The 21,153-nt window shown below is 41.8% G+C and overlaps 1 protein-coding gene across 1 annotated transcript; it reads right to left on the reverse strand.

Annotated features, from left to right (window-relative positions):
- Positions 1-15,166: 15,166 nt before the first annotated feature.
- Positions 15,167-20,086, reverse strand: LOC109023949 (protein phosphatase PTC7 homolog). Its single transcript, XM_055368441.2, is given in 2 exon segments — positions 15,167-19,171; positions 19,173-20,086. Coding segments are annotated over 2 exon segments (912 nt in total). The 5' UTR covers positions 19,847-20,086; the 3' UTR covers positions 15,167-18,933.
- Positions 20,087-21,153: the final 1,067 nt, after the last annotated feature.

Below are 21,153 nucleotides of genomic sequence, written 5' to 3' on the forward strand. Positions count from 1 at the left end.
ATCTGCCTGTGTTCCTTTTGGCTGTAATTAATAGTGCCGTTTGGTGCTCTGGGGTACAAATCATAGGGCTGCTCAATGTCACACATTTCCTTGTTTGTATATTCCCTTGATCAATGTCATCAACAGCGTAAGGACTAGAGCCTTTACCATAAGCTCATATTCATATTTTTCTTAAACAATGTGTGTGTGTGCATGTACATGTGTAGGTGGGTGTTAATTTCTCACCTTTTAAACCATAATTCAAAATCTAGGTGACATGTTCCAATAGCTGATAAGCATTTCATAGTATGGTAGGTCAGGTTTACCATGTAATGTCTTTGATAATGCCTCCTTTTATATGAGAGAAGTTTCAATGGAGTCCTGCTGAGGAAGTAAATCAACAGGGGGCAAGTAGTTTGACCCTTCCAGCCAGAGAGAGAATTTGGTAAGTTTTTAGACAGGTTACTGACTGCCCTTTAGAGGTTCTGTAACTCCTTTCAGCTGGGGCTTGTATTTCATGTATGAGAGGGCTACATTATCATAATCCATTTTTTGTTTTTATGTTATCTATCAGCAGCTCTTATAAGGCTGCTTTCTGAAGGATATTCCCCATTTACTTGCTGTAATTCATCTTCTTTATTTCTTTAATCATGAAATTGATGTTTTGCAACCAGAGGGAGGCATTGTATGTAAGTTGTTTGTGGAGGTGCTACAGGGAAGAAAATTAGTGGTAAAATTAAGAACAAAAAATGGCGGTGGAAGGAAATTCATGAATAGACATCGCCTCAGTGCCATAGGAAGATGTGCTCAAGAAGCATGTTAGACCCGAAGATCCTGGAAGAATGTCAGGCTCATGATAATTATAATTATGATATGTCTGTGGCTGATGCTGAAAAGTGCTCATGACACACTAACAAGTTTTTACTTAAGTGATTCTATTTGGTAGAAAATACCCAGATTTACCCTAACATGTAAAAAAGGTACTATCTTAAAATGTGTCTACCTATTAAACAGTGATTCCTCAGGCAGTCCTCAAACTGAAATCAGTGGAAATGTATAAAATTGTTGATGCACTCATGTTACCATCTGAGTCTTAAAACATTTGATGTATTTTTTTATTTATACAATTTTACACACCTGAAAAGATAATGCAAATAGGATTACTTTTGCAAATTGTTAATACCTTACAAAATTTCTTGGAAATTTTTATTTAAATTTTTAAACATCCTTTTTTATTCAAGGGAAAAAATTCCAGCCTATCTCATTCTCTCATATAATACGCCATTTTCCTTAACAGTTCTTTTTCTAAATTTTTATTTTGTGAGTACATAGTAGGTATATATATTTATTGAGTACATGACATATTTTGGTACAGGCGTGCAATGCATAATAGTCAGCATGGAGAATGGGGTATCCATCTTCTCAAGCATTCATCTTTTGTGTTACAAACCATCCAATTATAATCTTAGAGTCCTTTTAAAATGTACGGTTATTATAGACTATAGTCACCCTGTTGTGCTACCAAACACTAGGTCTTATTCATGCTTTCTATTTTTTGTGCCCATTAACCAACTCCCATCTCCACCTCCTTGCCACTACCCTTCCCAACCTCTGGCAACCATCCTTCTACTCTCTATCTCCACAAGTGTAATCGTTTTGAATTTTAGATCCCACAAATAAGTGAGAACATCAATGTTTTTCTTTGCCTGGCCTATTCCAATTAACATAATGACCTCCAGTTCCATCCATGTTGTTGCAAATGACAGGATCTCACTCTCTTCTGTGGCTGAATATACACAACTCCATTGTGTATATGTACCACATGTTTTTATCCATTCATCTGTTGGTGGACACTTAGGTTGCTTCCACATCTTGGCTATTGTGAACAGTGCTGCAACAAACATGGGAATGCAGACATCTCTGAGAATCTAATGTCCTTTCTTTGGGGTATATACCTAGCAATGGGATTGCTGGATCATATGGTAGATCTAGTTTTTTTGAGGAACCTCCAAACTGTGCTCCATGGTAGTTTTATTAATTTATGTTTCCACCAACAGTGTAGAGGGTTCCCTTTTCTCCATATACTCAACAGCATTTGTTATTGCCTGTTCTTTGGATAAAAGCCATTTTAACTGGGGTGAGATGATATCTCACTGTAGTTTTGAATTGCATTTCTCTGATGATCAGTGATGTTGAACTTCTTTGTATGCCTGTTTGGCATTTATATGTCTTCTTTTGAGGAAATGTCTGTTCAAATCTTCTGCCTATTTTTAAGTTGGATTATTAGATTTTTTTTCCTATAGTGTTTTTTGAGCTCCATATATACTCTGGTTATTAATGTCTTGTCAGATGGGTAGCTTGCAGATATTTTCTCCCGTTCTCTCAGGTATCTGTTCACTTTGTTGTTTCCTTTGTTGTGCAGAAGCTTTTTGACTTGATGCCAGCCCATTTGTTCATGTTTGCTTTGGTTCCCTGTGCTTTTGGGGCATTGCTCAAAAAAATCTTTGCCCAATCCAATGTCCTAGAGAGTTTCCCTGTGTTCTTGTAGTAGTTTCATAATTTGAGGTCTTAGATTTATGTCTGATCCATTTTGATTTGATTTTTGTATATGGCAAGAGACAGGGGTCTAGATTCATGCTTCTGCGTATCAACATCTGGTTTTCCCAAAGCCATTCATTGAAGAGACTGTCTTTTTCCTCGGTGTATGTTCTTAGCACCTTTGTTGAAAATAAGTTTACTGTAGGTGTGTAGATTTGTTTCTGGGTCTTTACTCTGTTGCATTGGTCTATGTGTCTGTTTTTATGCCAGTACAATTCTCTCTTGGTTATTATAGCTCTGTTGCATAGTTTGAGGTCAGGAAATGTGATTCTTCCAGTTTTGTTCTGTTTACTTAGGATAGCTTTGGCTATTCTGGGTCTTTTGTGGCTCCATGTAAATTTTAGAATTGTTTTTTCTTTTACTGTGAAGAATGTCATTGGTATTTTGAGAGGGATTGCATTGAATCTGTAGATTGCTTTGGGTAGTGTGGACATTTTAACAACATTGACTCTTCCAATTCAAGAACATTAAATATGTTTCCATTTTTTGTGTCCTCTTATTATCAGTGTTTTATAGTTTTCATTATAGAGATCTTTCACTTCTGTGTTTAACTCCTAGGTATGTAATTTTATTTGTGGCTATTGAAAATGAGATTACCTTTTTGGTTTCTTTTTCAGATTGTTTGCTGTCAGCATATAGAAATGCTACAGAGTTTTGTATATTGATTTTGCACCCTGCAACTTAAATCAATTTGTTTGTCAGTTCTAATAGGTTTTTGTTTGTGTGTGAAGTCTTTAGGTTTTTCCAAAGACAAGATCATATCATCTACAAATAAGGATAATTTGACTTCTTCCTTTCCAATTTGGATGCACTTTATTTCTTTCTTTTGTCTGATTGTTCTAGCCAGAACTTCCAGTAGTATCTTGAATAACTGTTGTGAAAGTGGGCATCTCTGCCATGTTCCACATCTTAGAGGAAAGGTTTTCAGTTTTTCTTCATTTAGTATGATACTAGCTGTGGGTCTGTTATACATGGTTTTTATTATGTTGATGTAGGTTCCTTTTATACCCAGTTTTTTGAGGGCTTTTATCATGAAAGGATGCTAAAGGGAACTTCACCAGATGCTTTCTCAGCATCAATTGAAATGATCATATGGTTTTTGTCCTTCATCCTGTTGATATGATGTATCACACTGATTGATTTGCATATGTTGAACCATCCTTGCATCCCTGGGATAAATTTCACTTGGTCATGATGAGTGATTTTTTTAATATATTGTCGAATTCTGGTATCTAATAGTTTGTTAAATTTTTTATATCTATGTATATCACAGGTATTGTCCTATAGTTTTCTTTCTTTGACACCTCTTTGCTTTTTGTATCAGTTTAATACTGGCCTTCTAGAATGAGTTTGGAAGTATTCCCTCCTCTATTATTTGAAGTGGTTTGAGTAGGATTGGTATTAATTCTTTAAATGTTTAGTAGAATTCAGCAGTGAAGCCATTGGGCCTGGGCTTTTCTTTACTGGGAGACTTTTTAATATGGCTTTGATCCCATTACTTGTTATTGGTAGGTTGTAGATATTTTTTCATGATTCAATCTTTGTAGATTGTATGTGCTTAGGAATTTATCAATTTCCCCTACATTTTCCAAGTTAGCAGCATATAGTTGCTCATGGTAGCCACTAACAATCTTTAAGTTTCTGTAGTATTAGTTGTAATGTCTTTTTTTCATCTCTGATTTTATTTCCCTGGGTCTTCTCCCTTTTTTTCTTTGTTAGTCTAGCTAAAGGTTGTCAATTTTGTTTATCCTTTCAGAAAAATAACTTTTTGTTTAATCTTTTGTATTCTTATTTCAAATTCATTAATGTGTGTTCTGATCATTTTTATATCTTCCACTAATTTCAAATTTGGTTTGCTCTGGATTTTCCAGTTCTTTAAGATGCATTGTTGTGTTGTTTATTTGAAGTTTTTCTTCTTTCTTGATGTAGGCACTTATAGCTATAAACTTCTCTCTAGTACTGCTTTTGCTGTATCCCATAGGTTTTAATATGTTATGTTTTTATTACCACAAGTTTCTAGAAGTGTTTCAGTTTCCTTCTTAATTTCTTCATTGACCCACTGGTTCTTCAGGAACATATTGTTCAATTTCCATTTGTAAATATCTATTAGGTCCATTTATTTTGTAGTCCAGACTAGGTCTGATTTTTCTTTGTCAATTTTCTTTCTGGGACATATGTTCAATGCTGAAAGTGGGATGTTGAAGTTCCCAGCTATTATTGTATTTAGATCTATCTTTTTAGCTGTAATAATATTTGCTTTATATATCTGGGTGCTCCAGTGGAGGGTGCATATGTACTTAGAACCATTGTATCCTCTTGCTGAATTGACCCCTTTATCATTATATAATGACTTTTTTCTCTTACAATTTTTGTTTTGAAATCTATTTTGTCTGATATAAATATAGCTATTCCTGCTCTTTTTTGGTTTCCTTTGCCATGGAATATTTTTTTCCATTCATTTATTTTTGGCCTATGTGTATCTTTATAGATAAAGTGTGCTTCTTGTAGGCAACAGATCATTGGGTCTTGCTTGTTCATCCATTAGGCAACTCTGTGTCTTTTTATTGGAGAATTTAGTCCATTTCCATTCAATGTTATTATTGATACGTAAACACACCTACCATTTTGTTATTTGTTTTCTAGTTGTTTTCAAGTCTTCTTTTCTTCCTCCCTATCTTCCTTTTAGTAAAAGTGATTTTCTCTGGCGGTATAATTTCTTGCTTTTTTTGTGTGTGTTTCCATTGTGTTTTTCAATATGAGGTTATTATGAGGTTTGCAGATACTATCTTAAAACCCATTATTTTAAACTGATGACAACATAATTGCATAAACAGTCACACAAAAAACTAATAAAAACTCTACACTGTAACATTATCTCCCAAGTTTTTAACTTTTTGTTGCCTCTCTTTATGTCTTATTGTACTGTGTATGTCTTGAAAAGTTGTGGTTATTGATTTTGTTTGGTTCATTTAGTCTTTCTACTTAAGATAAGAGTAGTTTCACACCACAATTAACAGTGTTACACTATTCTGGGGGGTTTTGTGTGTTTACTATTAGCAGTGAGTTTTGGTCCTTCTGATGATTTCTTATTGCTGATTAATGTCCTTTCCTTTCAGATTGAAGAACTCCCTTTAGCTTGTTTTTGTAGGGCAGGTCTGGTGCTAATGAAATTCCTCAGTTTTTGTTTCTCCTTCATGCTTGAAGGATATTTTTGCCAGATATACTATTCTAGAGTAAAAGTTGTTTTTCTTCACTACTCTAAATATGTCATGCCATTCTCTCCTGGCCTGTAAGGTTTCCACTGAAAGCTTTCCATCTGCTGTCAGATATATTGTAGCTCCATTGTATGTTATTTGCTTCTTTTCTCGTGTTGCTTTTAAGATCCTTTCTTTATTCTTGACCTTCAAGAGTTTGGTTATTAAATGCCTGGAGGTAGTCTGTTTTGGGTTAAATCTGCTTGGTGTTCTATAACCTTTCTGTACTTGTATGTTGATATCTTTTCCCAGGTTTGGGAAGTTCTCTGATATTATTCTTTTGAATAAACTTTCTACCCTATCTGTTTCTCTGCCTCCTACTGAAGACCAATAACTCTTAGATTTGCCCTTTTGAGGCTATTTTCTGTATCTTGTATGTGTGCTTTATTCTTTTTAATTTTTTGACTTAACTGATTGTTAATCAAGCGATTCTCCTGCCTCAGCCTCCCAAATAGCTAGGATTACAGGCGCCTGCCACCACGCCTGGCTAATTTTGTATTTTTGGTAGAGATGACAAGGTGTCTCCATATTGGTCAGGCTGGTCTCGAACTCCTGACCTCAGGTGATCCACCGACCTCAGCCTCCCAAAGTGCTGGGATTACAGGCATGAGCCACCACGCCCAGCCATTGTTTTGTTTTGTTTTTAGAGATAGGGTTTTGCTCTGCTGTCCAGGCTGGAATGTAGAGCTCAATCGTAGCTCACTGCAGCCTTGAACTCCTGGCCTCAAGCTATCCTTCCCCCTCAGCCTCCCAAAGCACTGGGATTACAGGCATAAGCCATCATGCCCAGCTCTCCAAAAGGAACTTTAAAACAGAACATTTTGAAAAGAAACATATTGATGTGTAGAAAGTCACTGAAAAACTGCATTCTAATGTATAAGCAGAGTTGTGTCTTAGCAGTGGGATTATAGGTAATTCTTGCATACAGAGATACCTAGTTCAAGCCACAGACAGTCTAGGCATTGGCTTATTCCATGTCTCCATCAGTGCAGAGGAAGGCACTGAGGTGAACCCAAGACCCAGGAGGGATATATTTACTTCTTCCCATGGTTCAGGTAGCTGAGGGATTCTGAGGCGTAAGTAAATACTCTCAGGGAGTGTGCACCGTGGTTTCCTGAGATTTCAGACAAAAAAACAAGTACATCTCTCTCTAAAAAGTACATATTTTATCTAGATTCATTTCCTACGTCCTGTGTGTATGTTTCATAATGATTATGATATGTTAATTAGTACAGTTGATAAAGAAAGATACACACATGAAGGTTTGGGACTGAAATATTTTCTCTCTGATTGAGTGAACAGAACAATCTGAGGACACTGATTTGGAGAATAGTTGAGCTGAGCTGTGCTTGAAGAGTTCCCTGGGAAGGCACTTTGAGAGGGCATTTCCTTTCCATCTGGGAAGTGAGTGAGGCCCTGCTGGACCCCTGCAGGGGGTCTTTGGTGAGTTGAGAATGCATCTGGTTCCCATTGTGGGTCAATGGACAGAGACTGACTGACCTGACCCAGAATGCTTCTCACAGCCATGGCCAGATTGCTGTCATGAGGGCTGTCCCCAACCTGACCCAGGTGCACGTGGACATGGAGGAGCTTTCCATCTTGAAGGCAGTTTTTATGCACCCTTAAAAATTTGAATATACACATAGTACTACATTGTGTATACACGCCACATTTTCTCTATCCACTCATCCATTGATGGACACTGGTTTCCATAACCTGGCTACTGTGAGTAGTGCTGCAGTGAACATGGGAGTGTAGACAGCTCTTCAACATACTGATTGCAATTCCTTTGCGTACATGGCCAGTAGAGGGATTGCTGGAATATATGGCAATTCTATTTTTAGTTTTTTGAGGAAACTCCATACTGTATTTTATATTTAAAAATTGATAAGAGTAGATTCTTTTTTCTTTTATGACTTACATGGACCACAACATCAAGAATAGCAAAGGTGATGACTCACGACATCCCTTGTCCCAACACCAGAACAAGAGACAATACCAGAACATCAGGGGCAGGTGACAATGTAACACGAGTGGTGCAGCGCCCGTGGCCAAGGAGTTAATTTCATGCTGTCACTAACAGTGTCATAGTCTACGGCTAGACCGTGCGGGAGAAGGCAAGCCCAAAAATCGTCAGACTGCATCAGGACTCAGGAGGAGGAGATGCAAACTCTCTCAGAGATAGTTTCTGTGAGATAGAAGGTAGGTGAGAAGTGGCCTGAGAGCAACTCCTCATAACACTCCAGGAGAGTCACAGGGCATCCTACATCAGCATAAGAGCAGCTGTGGCTAAGCCTTCCTTATGTGGCATGAAAGTAGATTCTCAAATGTTTTCATCACAAAAAAAAGTAGTAAGCATAGGAGGTGATATATATGTTAATTAGCTTGACTTAATCATTCTACAATGTAAACAAAAATCAAAACATCACATTGTACCCTATACATACATAAATTCGTGCCAGTTAAAAATTTAAAAATTGGAATGTAATCTATTTAATTCTAATTGTAAAGCCGCTAATATTTCTTGCACAAAATAGCTTTATGTTCTAGTGTAGTACCCCACATAGTTCACTTGTGGACATGGACTTAGATTCTTGATTTTTTTTTTTTGTACTCGGACTCTGCCAGAAAAACACCAATAAGAAAACTAAAAACAACCACCCAAATGCTACACCTCCAGTAAGAAGGAACTCAGGAAGTAAAGGGAGAGCTTAATAACTATGTGCTCCTTTAACGATTGATAAAATATTGCAAAAAATGAAATTTACACGAGACATTTTCTGGTAATTTCATTTATCTAATCCAAGATTATCATGGTGAATTGCTCAGGGAGATACTTTAGCACAGTACTCAGAAAATGAGGTATTAAATGAATTACTGGGCATAAAGTTTAACTGCATAAACAGTGAACTGTGAATATATTTTTAAATATCATGGGTGTGATGGAAATAATTATTTAACAACTGAAACAGAGCAGCAGCATTTGGACAAGCTGATGAAGCCTGACGCATCTCACAATTTTCAGATCTCTTGGCTCCCATTCTGGTCACTTCGCATCGCACACCAGCCTCCTGCTGTGAGCACCCAATGTCATGACTCACGCTACACATGGTGGGCTGCTGGATAACCTATGGGCATGTACGTGTTTGGAAGGGTGTGTGTGTGTGTCTGACCACTCACTGGTGTATTTCTAGTGCCTAGAACATTGCCCAGCACACACTAGGCACTCAGTAGATACCAGTGCTTATCAGCTATAGTGCTGTGTATGACACATCATCTCTCAGAAACTTCTCTTTTTGTTCAGTTTTATTTTTCTTAAAGTTATATACATATCATTTAGAGGCAAATTATTCTCTAATGTGTATGAGAAACTAGCTTTCCTCTGCCAGTCTTCCCACCCATTTCTTACTCTCAGGAAGCAACCGATTTCAACTTTCTTAGCTCTTCTTTTAAAAAAATTATTTTATTCTTCTGATTTCCATGTTGACATTCCTACATCTCGATTATTCCGTTTCAGGCATAATCTTTGGGCCTTCCATTAGGGAAGATGGGAATTCAGCTCCCGTTATCACCTCTTGCTCACCCTCCACGCCAAACCCGACCCTTCACATCACACTCCCTTGTCATGCCCTCTCAGAAATCCCAAGAGAGTGTCACTGAAACTTAGATCACCATTTGGTATTTATTATGACTAGGTAAATCACATTTACCGGTCAGCCAGTTAGTAAAACAGAAACGCTTTTCCACTTCTACATGCTGTTACGTTACCTCTGAGTAAGTAATCCCTTTTGTCTATACTGGTTTTCTATGTTCTTATTACTAATCCCACTCCACATTCTGCCCCGCTCCCTCCACCAGCGTAAGTATCTCCTCTGATCACATTCAAACCCATTTGCATGATCAATTTTGTCTTCTTTCAGAAGTGGCTCTTGGTTTCCGTCTGCTCCCACCTGGATGGGTGGTGCCCTCCGTCTGTTAATGAAAATTGTTGGGCTCTCTCTTCACAAGGAAATGGCCTCAGCCTAGATATTTTCACTCCTTTTCCATCTTTTTTTCCTATTTTATTACATGGTTGAGAACACAAAATTTAATTATTACATAACACTTCATCATTAGACATACATTATTTTTGTTATTCATTCTGATGTTTTCCTTAGCAAATGTTGCTAGAAGCAGTATTATTGGCTTAAATGAATTAATTTAAAAAAACAGACTTTGTTTTTTAGGGCAGTTTTAGGTCCACAGTGAAACTGAGCAGAAGGTACAGAGAGTCCGCATACACCCCACCCCACACATACACAGCCTCCCTCCCTGTCAACATCCCCAGCTAAGTGGTTCATTTCTTACCATTGATGAGCCTACATTGACACACCATTGTACCTAGATTCCATGGTTTATATTACGGTTCACTCTTGGCATTGTACATTCTATGGGCTTGAACAAAAAAAAATTTTTTTTTTCAGACTGAGTCTCGGTCATTCGCCCAGGCTGGAGTGCAGTGATATGATCTTGGCTCACTGCAACCTCTGCCTCCCAGGTTCAAGTGATTCTCCTGCCTCAGCCTCCCTAGTAACTGGGATTGCAGGCGCCTGCCATCACGCTCAGCTAATTTTTGTATTTTTAGTAGAGATGGGGTTTCACCGTGTTGGCCCGGCTGGTTTCGAACTCCTGACCTCAGGTAATCCACCTGCCTGGGCCTCCCAAAATGCTGGGATTATAGCATGAGCCACACTTGGTCCTGGGCTTGAACAAATTTATAATGACACATATCCATCATTAAAGTATCATACAGAATAGTTTCACTGCCCTAAAAGTCCTCCTTGCCTTGCCTGTCACCTCCTCCCCCAACCCCTGGCAACTACTGATCCTTTACTGTCTCCACAGGTTTGCCTTTTCCAGAAGGTCGTAGCATTGCTTTCATACAGTGTGTGGCCTTTTCAGAGTGACTTCTTTCACTCAGCAATATGCATTTAAAGTTCTTCCATGTCTTTTCATGGTTTGACACCTCATTTCTTTTAGAGCTGAGTAATATTCCATTATTTGGATGTACCACAGTTTGCCATTCACCTATGGAAGGGCATCTTGATTGCTTCCATATTTTGGCGATTATGAATAAAGTTGCTGTAAACACTGTGTGAGAGTTTTTGTGTAGACATGGCTTTCCAACTCATTTTGGTAAATACCAAGAAGAGCCATTGCTGAGTGTGGTGTCACTCCTGTGTTAGAGAGGATCCCGTATATTTTGCTGCTGTGGATTTCTCTTTCTTGCTTTACTCCTTCTGCTTTGTAAAAGACACTCTGCCCACACATTGGTGACCCCATGTTTCCATCTGTAGTCCTCATGTCTTCCCCTGGGTTCCACGCTCCTATACTTCATTAATTGACATCTCCTTTTGGGTGTTTAATGGGCATCTTGTTTTAACCTGTGCAAAGTGGATTCATACTGCCCCCACCAACTCGATTCCATTTCGTCTCTTCCCCAACTCAGAGAAGGACGCCACGGCCCATCCAGGGCTCCAGCCAAACAACTGGGAGGCTTCCTTTCTCTTTCTCTTGCTCCACATCAACTCAGTGATCAAGTCCTGTCACTTCCACCTTCACTCTGCATTTCAGATACTCCCAGTGCTGTCACCATTCCCTCAACCCTCGTTCAAATGGCTACCTCGTTGCACTTGATTTTCTGTAGGAACTTAATCCAAATGATTTCCCTGCTTCCAGTACAAAGTGGCTTCAGTAATCTTTTAAAAATATAAATACAATGATGTCACTCTACATCTTCTAAACCTTTGTTTCCTTTTGCAGTTGGAATGACAACCCTGCCTCCTCTCCCCAGACTGCGCACCCTGAAGCTCTGGTTCTGCCCCTCTCTGATTCATGCCACTCTGCCACTCCCCTTGCAAAATGTCTCCATCACTCTCTCAGACTTTCTTTCTTTTCCTTAAATACCAGGTCGGTTTCTGCCTCTGTGCCTTTGCAATTGCCCTTTTCTCTGCCTGGAAAGCTTTCCCAAGCAGTAAGTGGCTTTTAGCATGGCTGAAACTCTTGAACAGGGAACAGGAACTAAACCCAAGCTCCTTGGAAGTAGGAAGCTTTTTTTCTAATTCACTGTAAACCTGAGTGTCTAGCAGTGAATGAATGAAAGTTATTTTAATTATGGTCTCCCAAAGGAAGAAGTGACTGGGCAAAGTGCTGCGAAGAGAGCTGAGAAGCATTCACAGGGAGAGTGGGGCATCCCCCACCCTATCTGGCCACCCATCCCCAGAGCAGATTCTTCAAGTGTGGGGAAGGAGAGGTGCCCTGCTTCCTGGGTGCAACACCAGCCCTGCAGGAAGACCTAGAGGGAAAAGACTACGAGCTCTTGCTGCGATTTGAAAACAGAGTCACTGACAGCCCACGTGTGATGGAAGTAGCAGACAGCACCATCAGACGTGAGGGGCCATGTGGCCACGCATGAGGAAAGACCCTGTGGGCAGGGGACTCGAAATGGACGGTCATCACAGCCAGCATCATGGCTCACAGCAGCTTAGACAAATCCCCAGGGAGGGGCTGGCGAGGGAAGGTGCTGTGCTATGGCAGGCTCCCCGGGCTTGCAAGGGCCTGGCATTTGCAACTTTTTCTATGCCACCCTGCCCCAGTGCAGGGACATCATATTTGTAGCTTGGGATTGGCCACAGGTGGGAGTATTTACATCATGGAAATTAGGAAATATTAGAAATAAGGGTTTTTTCTTTTCTCCTCTTTTCCTCCCTGGAGATCCTCGCTTGCCAGCATACCGTTGGGAACAGACCTGTAATTGGCTGAACAGTTCATTCAGTGTGGGGGAGAAGAGGTCTCTAAACCTAAATTTGGTGGAGTTATAGGAAAGTACATTTTATTCTTTGCATGCATGAGGTTGGTGATAGCAATTTTAGTTTCTTTTTCATCCTGGAAATAGTTTTAGGTGGCTTTCCTCAGAAGCACACCAGAGACAGAGTCTTGGGTGCAAATGATATGTTAAGGAAGTTCCCCCAGGAGAAATCGGAGAGTAGGTGACACCAGCTGGGAAGGAGCCAAGTCAGGAGGTTGATACAAGTGCAGTGTCAGCTGCCGCGGGTCCGCAGGGAGCCCTGGGGCCCAAGTTCCTCTGCAGTCGTGGTGCGGGGCTTTTGCACACCTGACACACCTTGGTCATCACCACTGGCTGCGGGCTGCTTATGGGGCCAAACGCTCCCAGGTACTGCCAGCTCTCAGCACAAAGGGCTCCTTAGCTGAAAGGGCTTCTTAGCGTAGTCTCAGAAGGTTGCAGAAGCTGGGGACAGACCTATGTAGGATATGGTCAGAGCAGAGACAAAAACTCTGCTGGGGTAGCCCCAGGAAGATGAGGCTGAATTATTCATACTCTTTGGTTCTTGGCCCATTATCATCCCTGGTCTGTGCAAGACCCCTACACCTCATTTCTTATCTTTCTTGCTTTATCCCCAGCCCCTACTACCATTTATCCCATGGGCACCCACTCTAATGTGTTGGGGGTCAGTACCCATTACATGTGGCATGAGTAAAGCCTACAGTTTTACCTGGAGTACCTACGTGTCAGGGGTGTTGTGGGAATTCAGATAGGCTTCAGTTTTAGGAATGCACCCTGCCATGCATGGGGAAAGGAGCAAGGTGGAGCCCACTCTCTAAAAGTATTGGAAAAGCAGCTGCACAGCTTGGTCCCGCGTGACTCCAGGACAGAGACAGGGTCGTCTGCATCAGAAACACAGTGGGTCCACTGGGCGTGGCAGGCTTTGGCAACATCCTGGCAGCTGTCCAGGGCACAGCACCCATCCAGTGTTGGAAATGGTTGAGGGAGATTCCCGGCAGTGCTGTCTGCGGAAGCCCGGCACTGCTTTGGTCAGCATGGGCGCCTCTGTTCATGGCAGCAGCTCCCTGTATGGAGGTGGTGTTAGGAAGGGTTTGGGAGGGCTCCTAGTCCTGGGAACAACAGCACCACCAAATGAGTGACTGACCATTGAAGAAAGTCAAAATATTTTGCCCCAAAATATATTTCTTTGACTTCTTTTGAAATGGCTGCCGTAGGGCCAGCAGACTGAAATGGCCCTGCAAGGCTGTCTTGTGGGAGAAACTTGCGTCTGTAGAGAATCTCCATTGTTGCAGCCAGGCCTTCCCTTTCTAGGCCTTTCCTCAATCTAAGAGAGACTGAGACTCTGACACTTCCAAAGTCTGAAAGGAAACATTTACCATCTATTTCCTCTGGGGCTGTATTATGAGGGGCTTCATCTAGACCACCTTTGCTGGCCATAACCTGTCCTGCCTCTAAAACCTGGTTTTGGTCATGCACTGAGCCTGTGTTCTTTCTATAACCTCAAGATGGTCTAGAAACTTCTATACCTTACTGGGGGGTTGGGACTTCATTCTGAAGGCTCCTGTGGATACACGTTAAGTAAATTTGTATTCATTTTCTCCTGTTAATCAATCTGCCTCATGTCAGTTATTTTTCAGAGAACCTTCAGGGGCTAAGGCAAAAGCTCTCCCTTGCCCCCCACATCTGGACCCAGGCATCAAACCAGACACCCAGGAGGCAGGCAGGGAAGGCCGAGCCTCCGGATCTGTACAGATACACAGCTCATTCTTACTTTAGTGGTTCCCAGAGAGCCTAGTGGCAAAGACCCAAGCGCAAGAGGGAGTTTGTTTCTCCCGGTTCAGAGATAGCTTATTATAGGAGCAAAGACTTAAAATCAAAACCTGCTCTGTGGTAGCTCCAGTCTATTATCCATCTCTGATGGGTGGGCTCAGCCCACTGCCTGCCTCACTTGAGGCCGCAATACCCCTCTACCAGCGTGGGCCCGGCTGGCGTGTTCGTGCTGACTCCATCCCCTTAGCCATACTTAATCGGGTCAGGGTGGAACCTTGACTGTAGATGAATCATTCTTGGTACAAGAATTAGTATCAAGAAAGCCATTCCTCCTCTGTTTTGGCACGTGATGTGCAGACTCAGGAGCTGTGGGGCAGCCCAGGGGCATCAGGGGACGCCCCGGTCATGGAGAGAAAAGAAGGAAATGCATGCTCAAAGAGGAGCAGAGGCAAGACCTGGACAGTGCTGGGGGTTTCCAGGTGGCGGCTGCAGGCCCTTCTGAAGCCAGCCGTGATCTCGGCCTTGCTGTCTGATAGACACTCCACTGTCTTCACAGTGAGAGCCATCATTGTTGTCTTTCCCATTTTCTTTCTTGGGGACTTCCTCTTCATCCTTCCCAATTTAACTCAAGCCCCTTTTCTTTAGAGAACCCCTCCAGACCTTTCTAGGCTGCTGGTTGCTTCCTTCTGTGTGTTTTTTTTTTTTTTTTTAGTATAAATACTATATTTATTAAATATCTTTACAGTTTATTTAAATGTATTTACAGAACTATTCCTGCATAAGTTATAATTCAGACATCCAAATTCATGTAATTGCCTCTTGGGTAATAAGACAAATAATGATAGTCTCAACAGAAAAAAAGCAGCTCATTAGTATACACACAGATTCTAATCTGCTTCGTTATTTAGCGATCTTTGCCACAAACTACCTGCTAACACAGTTAAAATTCTGACATGGACACGTTTTAGTTGAGAAGTTCAATTTTGCAAAGAATTTAATTTTAAATAAATAGAATCCAAATATGTCCTGCTTCATGTTTTGTTTCATAAGCAGATTTTGGTTTTTTGATACTGTAAAATTTTTAAAATGCAAAAATGTGATACAGTTTCCAGAGAAACTGAATGCTGTAGCTTCTACCAAAGACAGCTGGTATTAAGGTGACCTAAAGAACCATGAACTCATCCAAAGTACAAACGTTTACAATTTGAGCCAATCTTGTTTACATTCTCTCAAACACTCAAAGCTGACTCAATATATTCCCACGATTCCTGCCTAACTTGTTACTTGGTATGGTGGGCTAATGGTACTGAAGGTGGTTTCCATCTCCGGGCTACTGTCCTATCCAGAACACACGCAGCTGGTAGGAGAGGACGCTCTCCCATCATGCAAAGCTTGAAACCCAGTTTCTAATCTAGACACAGCCCAACCCCCAGACATGCATACCTGGAATGGATTCTTTTGTGATTTAGTACCCATCAACCATGTCAAGCAAGTACAGTAACTCAGGACAAATAACTTGTTCCCCCTGCATCCCATTTCTTTTAGTTTTTAGAGCCTATGGACTCTACTGCATCTCCATTTGGTAAATTTTTTTTTTTTTTTTGTGCGCAGGCAGCTTAAGTTCATAGGAAGAAATAAGGTTCTGATATGTTTAGAGTGCACATTTTAAAACAACAAAATAAAAATTTCAAGCATGTGATAAAAATATTGATTTTTATAATACAGTATTGCTTTATAAATATAGATGGAAAAGCTATAATCTTTACTGGTCTTTGGTGCATCCAGAGAGGGATAAATAATTTGCCATTTGTAAATTAGAAATCTAAATTTTTTCTTTTGTTATAAAAGTCCATTACATGAGGTGTGTGTGTGTGTGTGTGTGTGTGTGTTGCTTAAAATATAATTAACACACACATCAGGTTCAGAATCAGACCCACCAAGTGGTACAGCACAGTAACAACCCATGGAAGCTTGGGTTTGTGACCTGGAAAATTCTACTATGGGTCCAACACAGCCTCTGACCACTGAGAGTAGGAGAGATACTTGTTAAGCAGCACTCCAGCTGACCCCCCGGCAGTCATAAAATTAAGTGCATAACACAAAAAGAACAGGGGAAAATAGAGAAAATATTTTATGTCACTAATCTATAGGCCAGATCCAAAGCCAATTCCACTGTGAAACTCAATTCTTGCCCCCACTACTTTCAGTATCACTGGAACAAACACATCGTCAATTTCTAACAATCATTTCTCAAAAAGGTAAGCTGAGTAAATAAGTTGTATAAAACACCACCAATCTAGCTTTACAAAGATTGTGTTTGATGGGTTAAATGAGAGCAGAGAAAAACCAGAAACTTGACGAGCATTGGTCTTACCAGGAATTAAATGTAGGCATTGGAAAATGAATGCAAAATATATCCAGATCATAAGGCTACATACTCTTACCAAAAATAATTGAAAACCTAAACAAACGAGCTGAAGTTGTCAGTCCTAATATAAATGTATTCATTCTAACAAAACCCTTCTGGATGCAACTTTCTTTACTTTTTAAATACACAGAGACTGCAAATAGTTTGTGCAAAATAAGTACCCTGCCACTTGCCACTCATGCTTCTGTGTTTTATCATAGCATGATGATTTCTCCTTAAATAGAGACTCCGTCCAGACCCCCCACCCTACCCACCAAAGAATTCTGTTTTGTCAAGTTAGGGTAGTTAAGGCATTCTGACATGTAATTAAAGGTGATTCAAAATAGATTATCTAACATTATGCCAATTTAGGAATAGTAGATAAATTACTGAACGGCTTACAAATGAATAACTCATTCTTATTATAAATGAAATGCCTGTTACAAGCATGATGCATTGAAATATAGTAATGACATGTACATGGTACATGTTAAACAGTTTTAAATAAAAGCCTGACAGTTACTCAAATATACAGTACAAATTCACAAAACAAAATCTTTTAAAACAAGTTGAGGTAACCTCAAACATAAATTTTAATGCAATAAACCAGGGGGTCAGTATCTCCTTTAGAGAAAGACTTTCTATGTTCTCAAGTAGATTCTCATCAGGTTTAATTGCATTCTCATCTATACACCAATGTTACCTGACTTATATATAAAACATGGCTTTAATTTAAGGATTTCTAAGTATATAGTTTTTTCTACCACCAAGTTAATGAAGGAAAAAAACTGACCCAAAAATATATATCTTTACAGCAGTCAACTTGTACACAAAACTTAAAAATAAGTTTCAGCTTGCAGACAATGGGAAAACTGAATGCGGGGTAGTTTTGTAAGGAAACTATACACTGCAAAATGGCTATTTGGAAACTGTAAACATTAAGCTTGATTCAGAAACCCCTAAATTTCCGTGTGGGGTAATTGTAAATGTCAGATCATCACTGGGAGTTTTCCTCATGGACGTCTGTGCTGCTGCCGCTGCACACAGTGCTCTCTCCACATGGACTCACTGGATTTGGTGCATGCTCTATAGAAAGCAAGGCTACTAATAAAAGGTCTCAGTACGAGTATGGGTAGGTAGCATGACCATTGAAAGCCAACAAAATTCAAAGTTACAGCTGTCTGTTCTCAACCCCTCAGGCCTTGGGACCTAGAGTTCCCATTCAGGGGCATTCTATCAGACAACTAGGAGGAATTTCAGCCATAACAATTAAATTTCTAGGCTTTGAGGGGTTTTACAACCTTGAGTATTATTTCCATAAAAAAATACTGGTAAAATGTCTCCCCTACCCCTCCTGGAGATCAGGCCTTAGCCTGTGATTTGGACTAATCAATAAACTGCCAAAACTTTAACCACAGGAACACAAACATCTTTTTAAAAGCATGAAATATTTCCATCCATAGAACTAAAATGGATTTTTCTCCCGATTTGTAACAAAAAAGCTTTTGGAATCAAAACTGTATAACCCAGAGCAATGTTTTAGAGCAGAATCATAAGCCCCTGAAAAATAGGAGTTTATAACAAAGACATAAAGCCACACCAATCATCATAACAAAGACTATGCCTGTGGAGTACACATGTAACATTTCTTTTGATGAATAATGTACGTTTCTAGTAGATGTATCATTACGTACAATTTGTGTTAGACTTGTACCATCCCTTTAGCATACTAGGATTTTGAATTCACTTTACCAACATTACTCATTTTCAATACTTCAACTACTTTGAAAAGTAACAGCCACGGTGGCACTGAACACCTCCATCCCCATCATGGAAAGAACATCGAGAAATGAAGGCCAGTCTTCAAATCTTGGTCAATTGCTGCCGGCAGATAGGAGCTAGTGAATGATAGTAGTGGTTCTCAACAAAGATCTCAACGGGTCTCAAGAAGACAGGCAAAAGACTTACATCACTGGCCATTGAGATCAGTGGCAAAGAAATGTGGTCCTGCCAGCAGGATCAGCACACATGGCAGGGGAAATTTGGGATGATGAAAGGAAAGGCAGGACTTGACACCTCGGCTAGTCTGTATACTCAGCCACTATTGAAAGAAGGACGGTGATGTCATCTGGCTTTCCACCTCTCACATTCAATCCATTGTCACATGCAAACTGTGCAAAAGGTGACATATAATTTGGGTCATAGGCCAGCTCATGAGCTTGCTCAGCAATGCTTCTGGCAGTCTGTTGTATACTCTCATAATTTGAATTCTTTAACTTTTTTAGCTCCTGAAGGATCATATAATCAGGCATGTTGTCAGAGTCCATCTGTTGCCGTCAGGATAATGTCTCCTAGCTGGACATCGAAAGACGTGCTATCAGCAGCATCCGGACTGTCGCTCAAGACGACTCCCTCGGCTTCAGGGGGAGCGACTGAGAGCTGGAATGGAGTGTTGAAGTAATGCTGCTGCTCATCTGATCGGTGCACGACTTCACCACCCCTGACAACCACGAAGCCTGAATCGCCCAGGTTTGCTGTGTGTAAGCGGTGGCTGGTTCTGTCCAGCACCACAATGCAGGCGGTGCTGCTACCGAGCAAAGGGACTTTATTTTGCAGCAACTCACAGTAGCTTGTGATGAGAATTCCAATGGGATTACTAGGTACGAACCGTCCTTCTTTTACTAAACGTTCACACGTCCGCATTAAAGTCCCTGAGAATTGAGACGGATCAACTCCATAGTCTCTCCAGCCTCCTACACCATCTGCAACCCCGAGCACGTCCGCGGAACGGTGCCGGGCCACGAAGCACGCGTCGTCCCCGTAGCACGCGCCCTTCTTGAGGAGGCCCTTACGGAAGTCCTTCCCGAAGCCGCAGCCGGCCGTCACCAGCAGGTAGTCGCCGCCGCCGCCGCCGCCGGCCCTGGGGTCGGTCTGCGAGAGGCCGCCGAGCACGGCGCGGGCCACCAGCCGCCCGTACGAGAGGACCGAGAACATCGCCGCCGCCGCCCCCCCCGCGAGGAGGCGGGGGGCCGGGGGAGCAGGAGGACGCGGAGGCCCGGAGCCGGCTGTCTCCTCAGCCGCAGTCGCGCCGCCGCTGGGGCGCTCCTCAGGGCGGCGCGCGGGGCCTCGCACGCGCTCAGCCGCGCGCACCGGAGCCAGAGCGAGGTCAGAAGCGGCGGCTCCTCCGCCTCAGCCCAACTGAAGTCCCGGCTGCAGCGGCAGCCGCCGCCGCCATCTTCCGCTCCACTCTCCTTCTGTGTTTTCACAGAGCACTTTGCCTAGGTCCCTCTGAATTCCTTAAAGGTGTGGTGTCTAAATTTGTCTTTGTAGCACCATTGTGTGTTACAGAGCTTGACAATACAAAGTGCGCCAACAGAGCCTTAGAATGAGCTGCTCAGAGCTACGTCCCAAATAAATAAAATATATTCATAGCGCCTAACAATTAGCAAACTTTTCAAGAAATTTGGCTATGAAGAGGAGAGAGTGTGGTATCTGGGGGGAGGATGAAATGATATATCAAGTGACAAGAGGACCCAGGCCAGCAGGAAGCCCAGTGAGCTCGGCAGGGAGAGGGCAGCCATCCAGGGCAGAGCTGGCTTCAGAGCACCTTTACGTGAGAATGTGTGATATTTGATGTGAGAATTTGATTTTCTGCTTCCATAGCAAAACATTCTTTTTAAGAGACTGTCGTGTGGTCCTGAGCTGTTTTTGACAGCGTATTTCGGTGAGTCTTCAAAAGGCTTGGGTGTTGAGAAAGCTCAAGATCCGCACGTGAAGATAACTGCCAGCCCTCAGCCCCAGTTAGAAACCTTGAGAGAACCAGCGAGGTCTGGGCAGAGACCGGAGAGCTCAAGGAGAGTAAGAAGAAAAAGACGGGTGGAGGGGCTGAGCTCAGCTTGGATCGCAGCAAGAACCCCGAGAAGGTTCTGAGTCAGTGGCAGTTGCTGGTAGCAGTTGGAAGTGCAGGCAGTTAGAGGCTGGTTCCGCAGCAGTTGGAGGGGAGGACAGTAACCAGGGAAGGTTAGCGCCAGCAGGGCTGCACGCCACAGGCTGGGGCTGGGGGAAAGGGAAGGTACAGAGAGCGGCAAACTGTCGAACTCCTTCCTCTTCATGCTTCACAGTTCCCCAGCCACGTGTTTGGTGTAAATGGGGAGGGCCGGAGGGGCCAGCCTGCAGGGTGGGTTCCAGTTGCCCTGAAAGGCAGGGAGCAGGCAGAGATAGAGTGCAGGGCATGGCATTGGAGGCCCAGTCCACCCTGTTCACCCTCCTCTCCCACATCAGGCTGGCACTCTGCACATTTA

Source organism: Gorilla gorilla, chromosome 17 (assembly GCF_029281585.2).
Source record: "Gorilla gorilla gorilla isolate KB3781 chromosome 17, NHGRI_mGorGor1-v2.1_pri, whole genome shotgun sequence".
In the NCBI taxonomy this organism is placed as follows: Eukaryota; Metazoa; Chordata; class Mammalia; order Primates; family Hominidae; genus Gorilla; species Gorilla gorilla.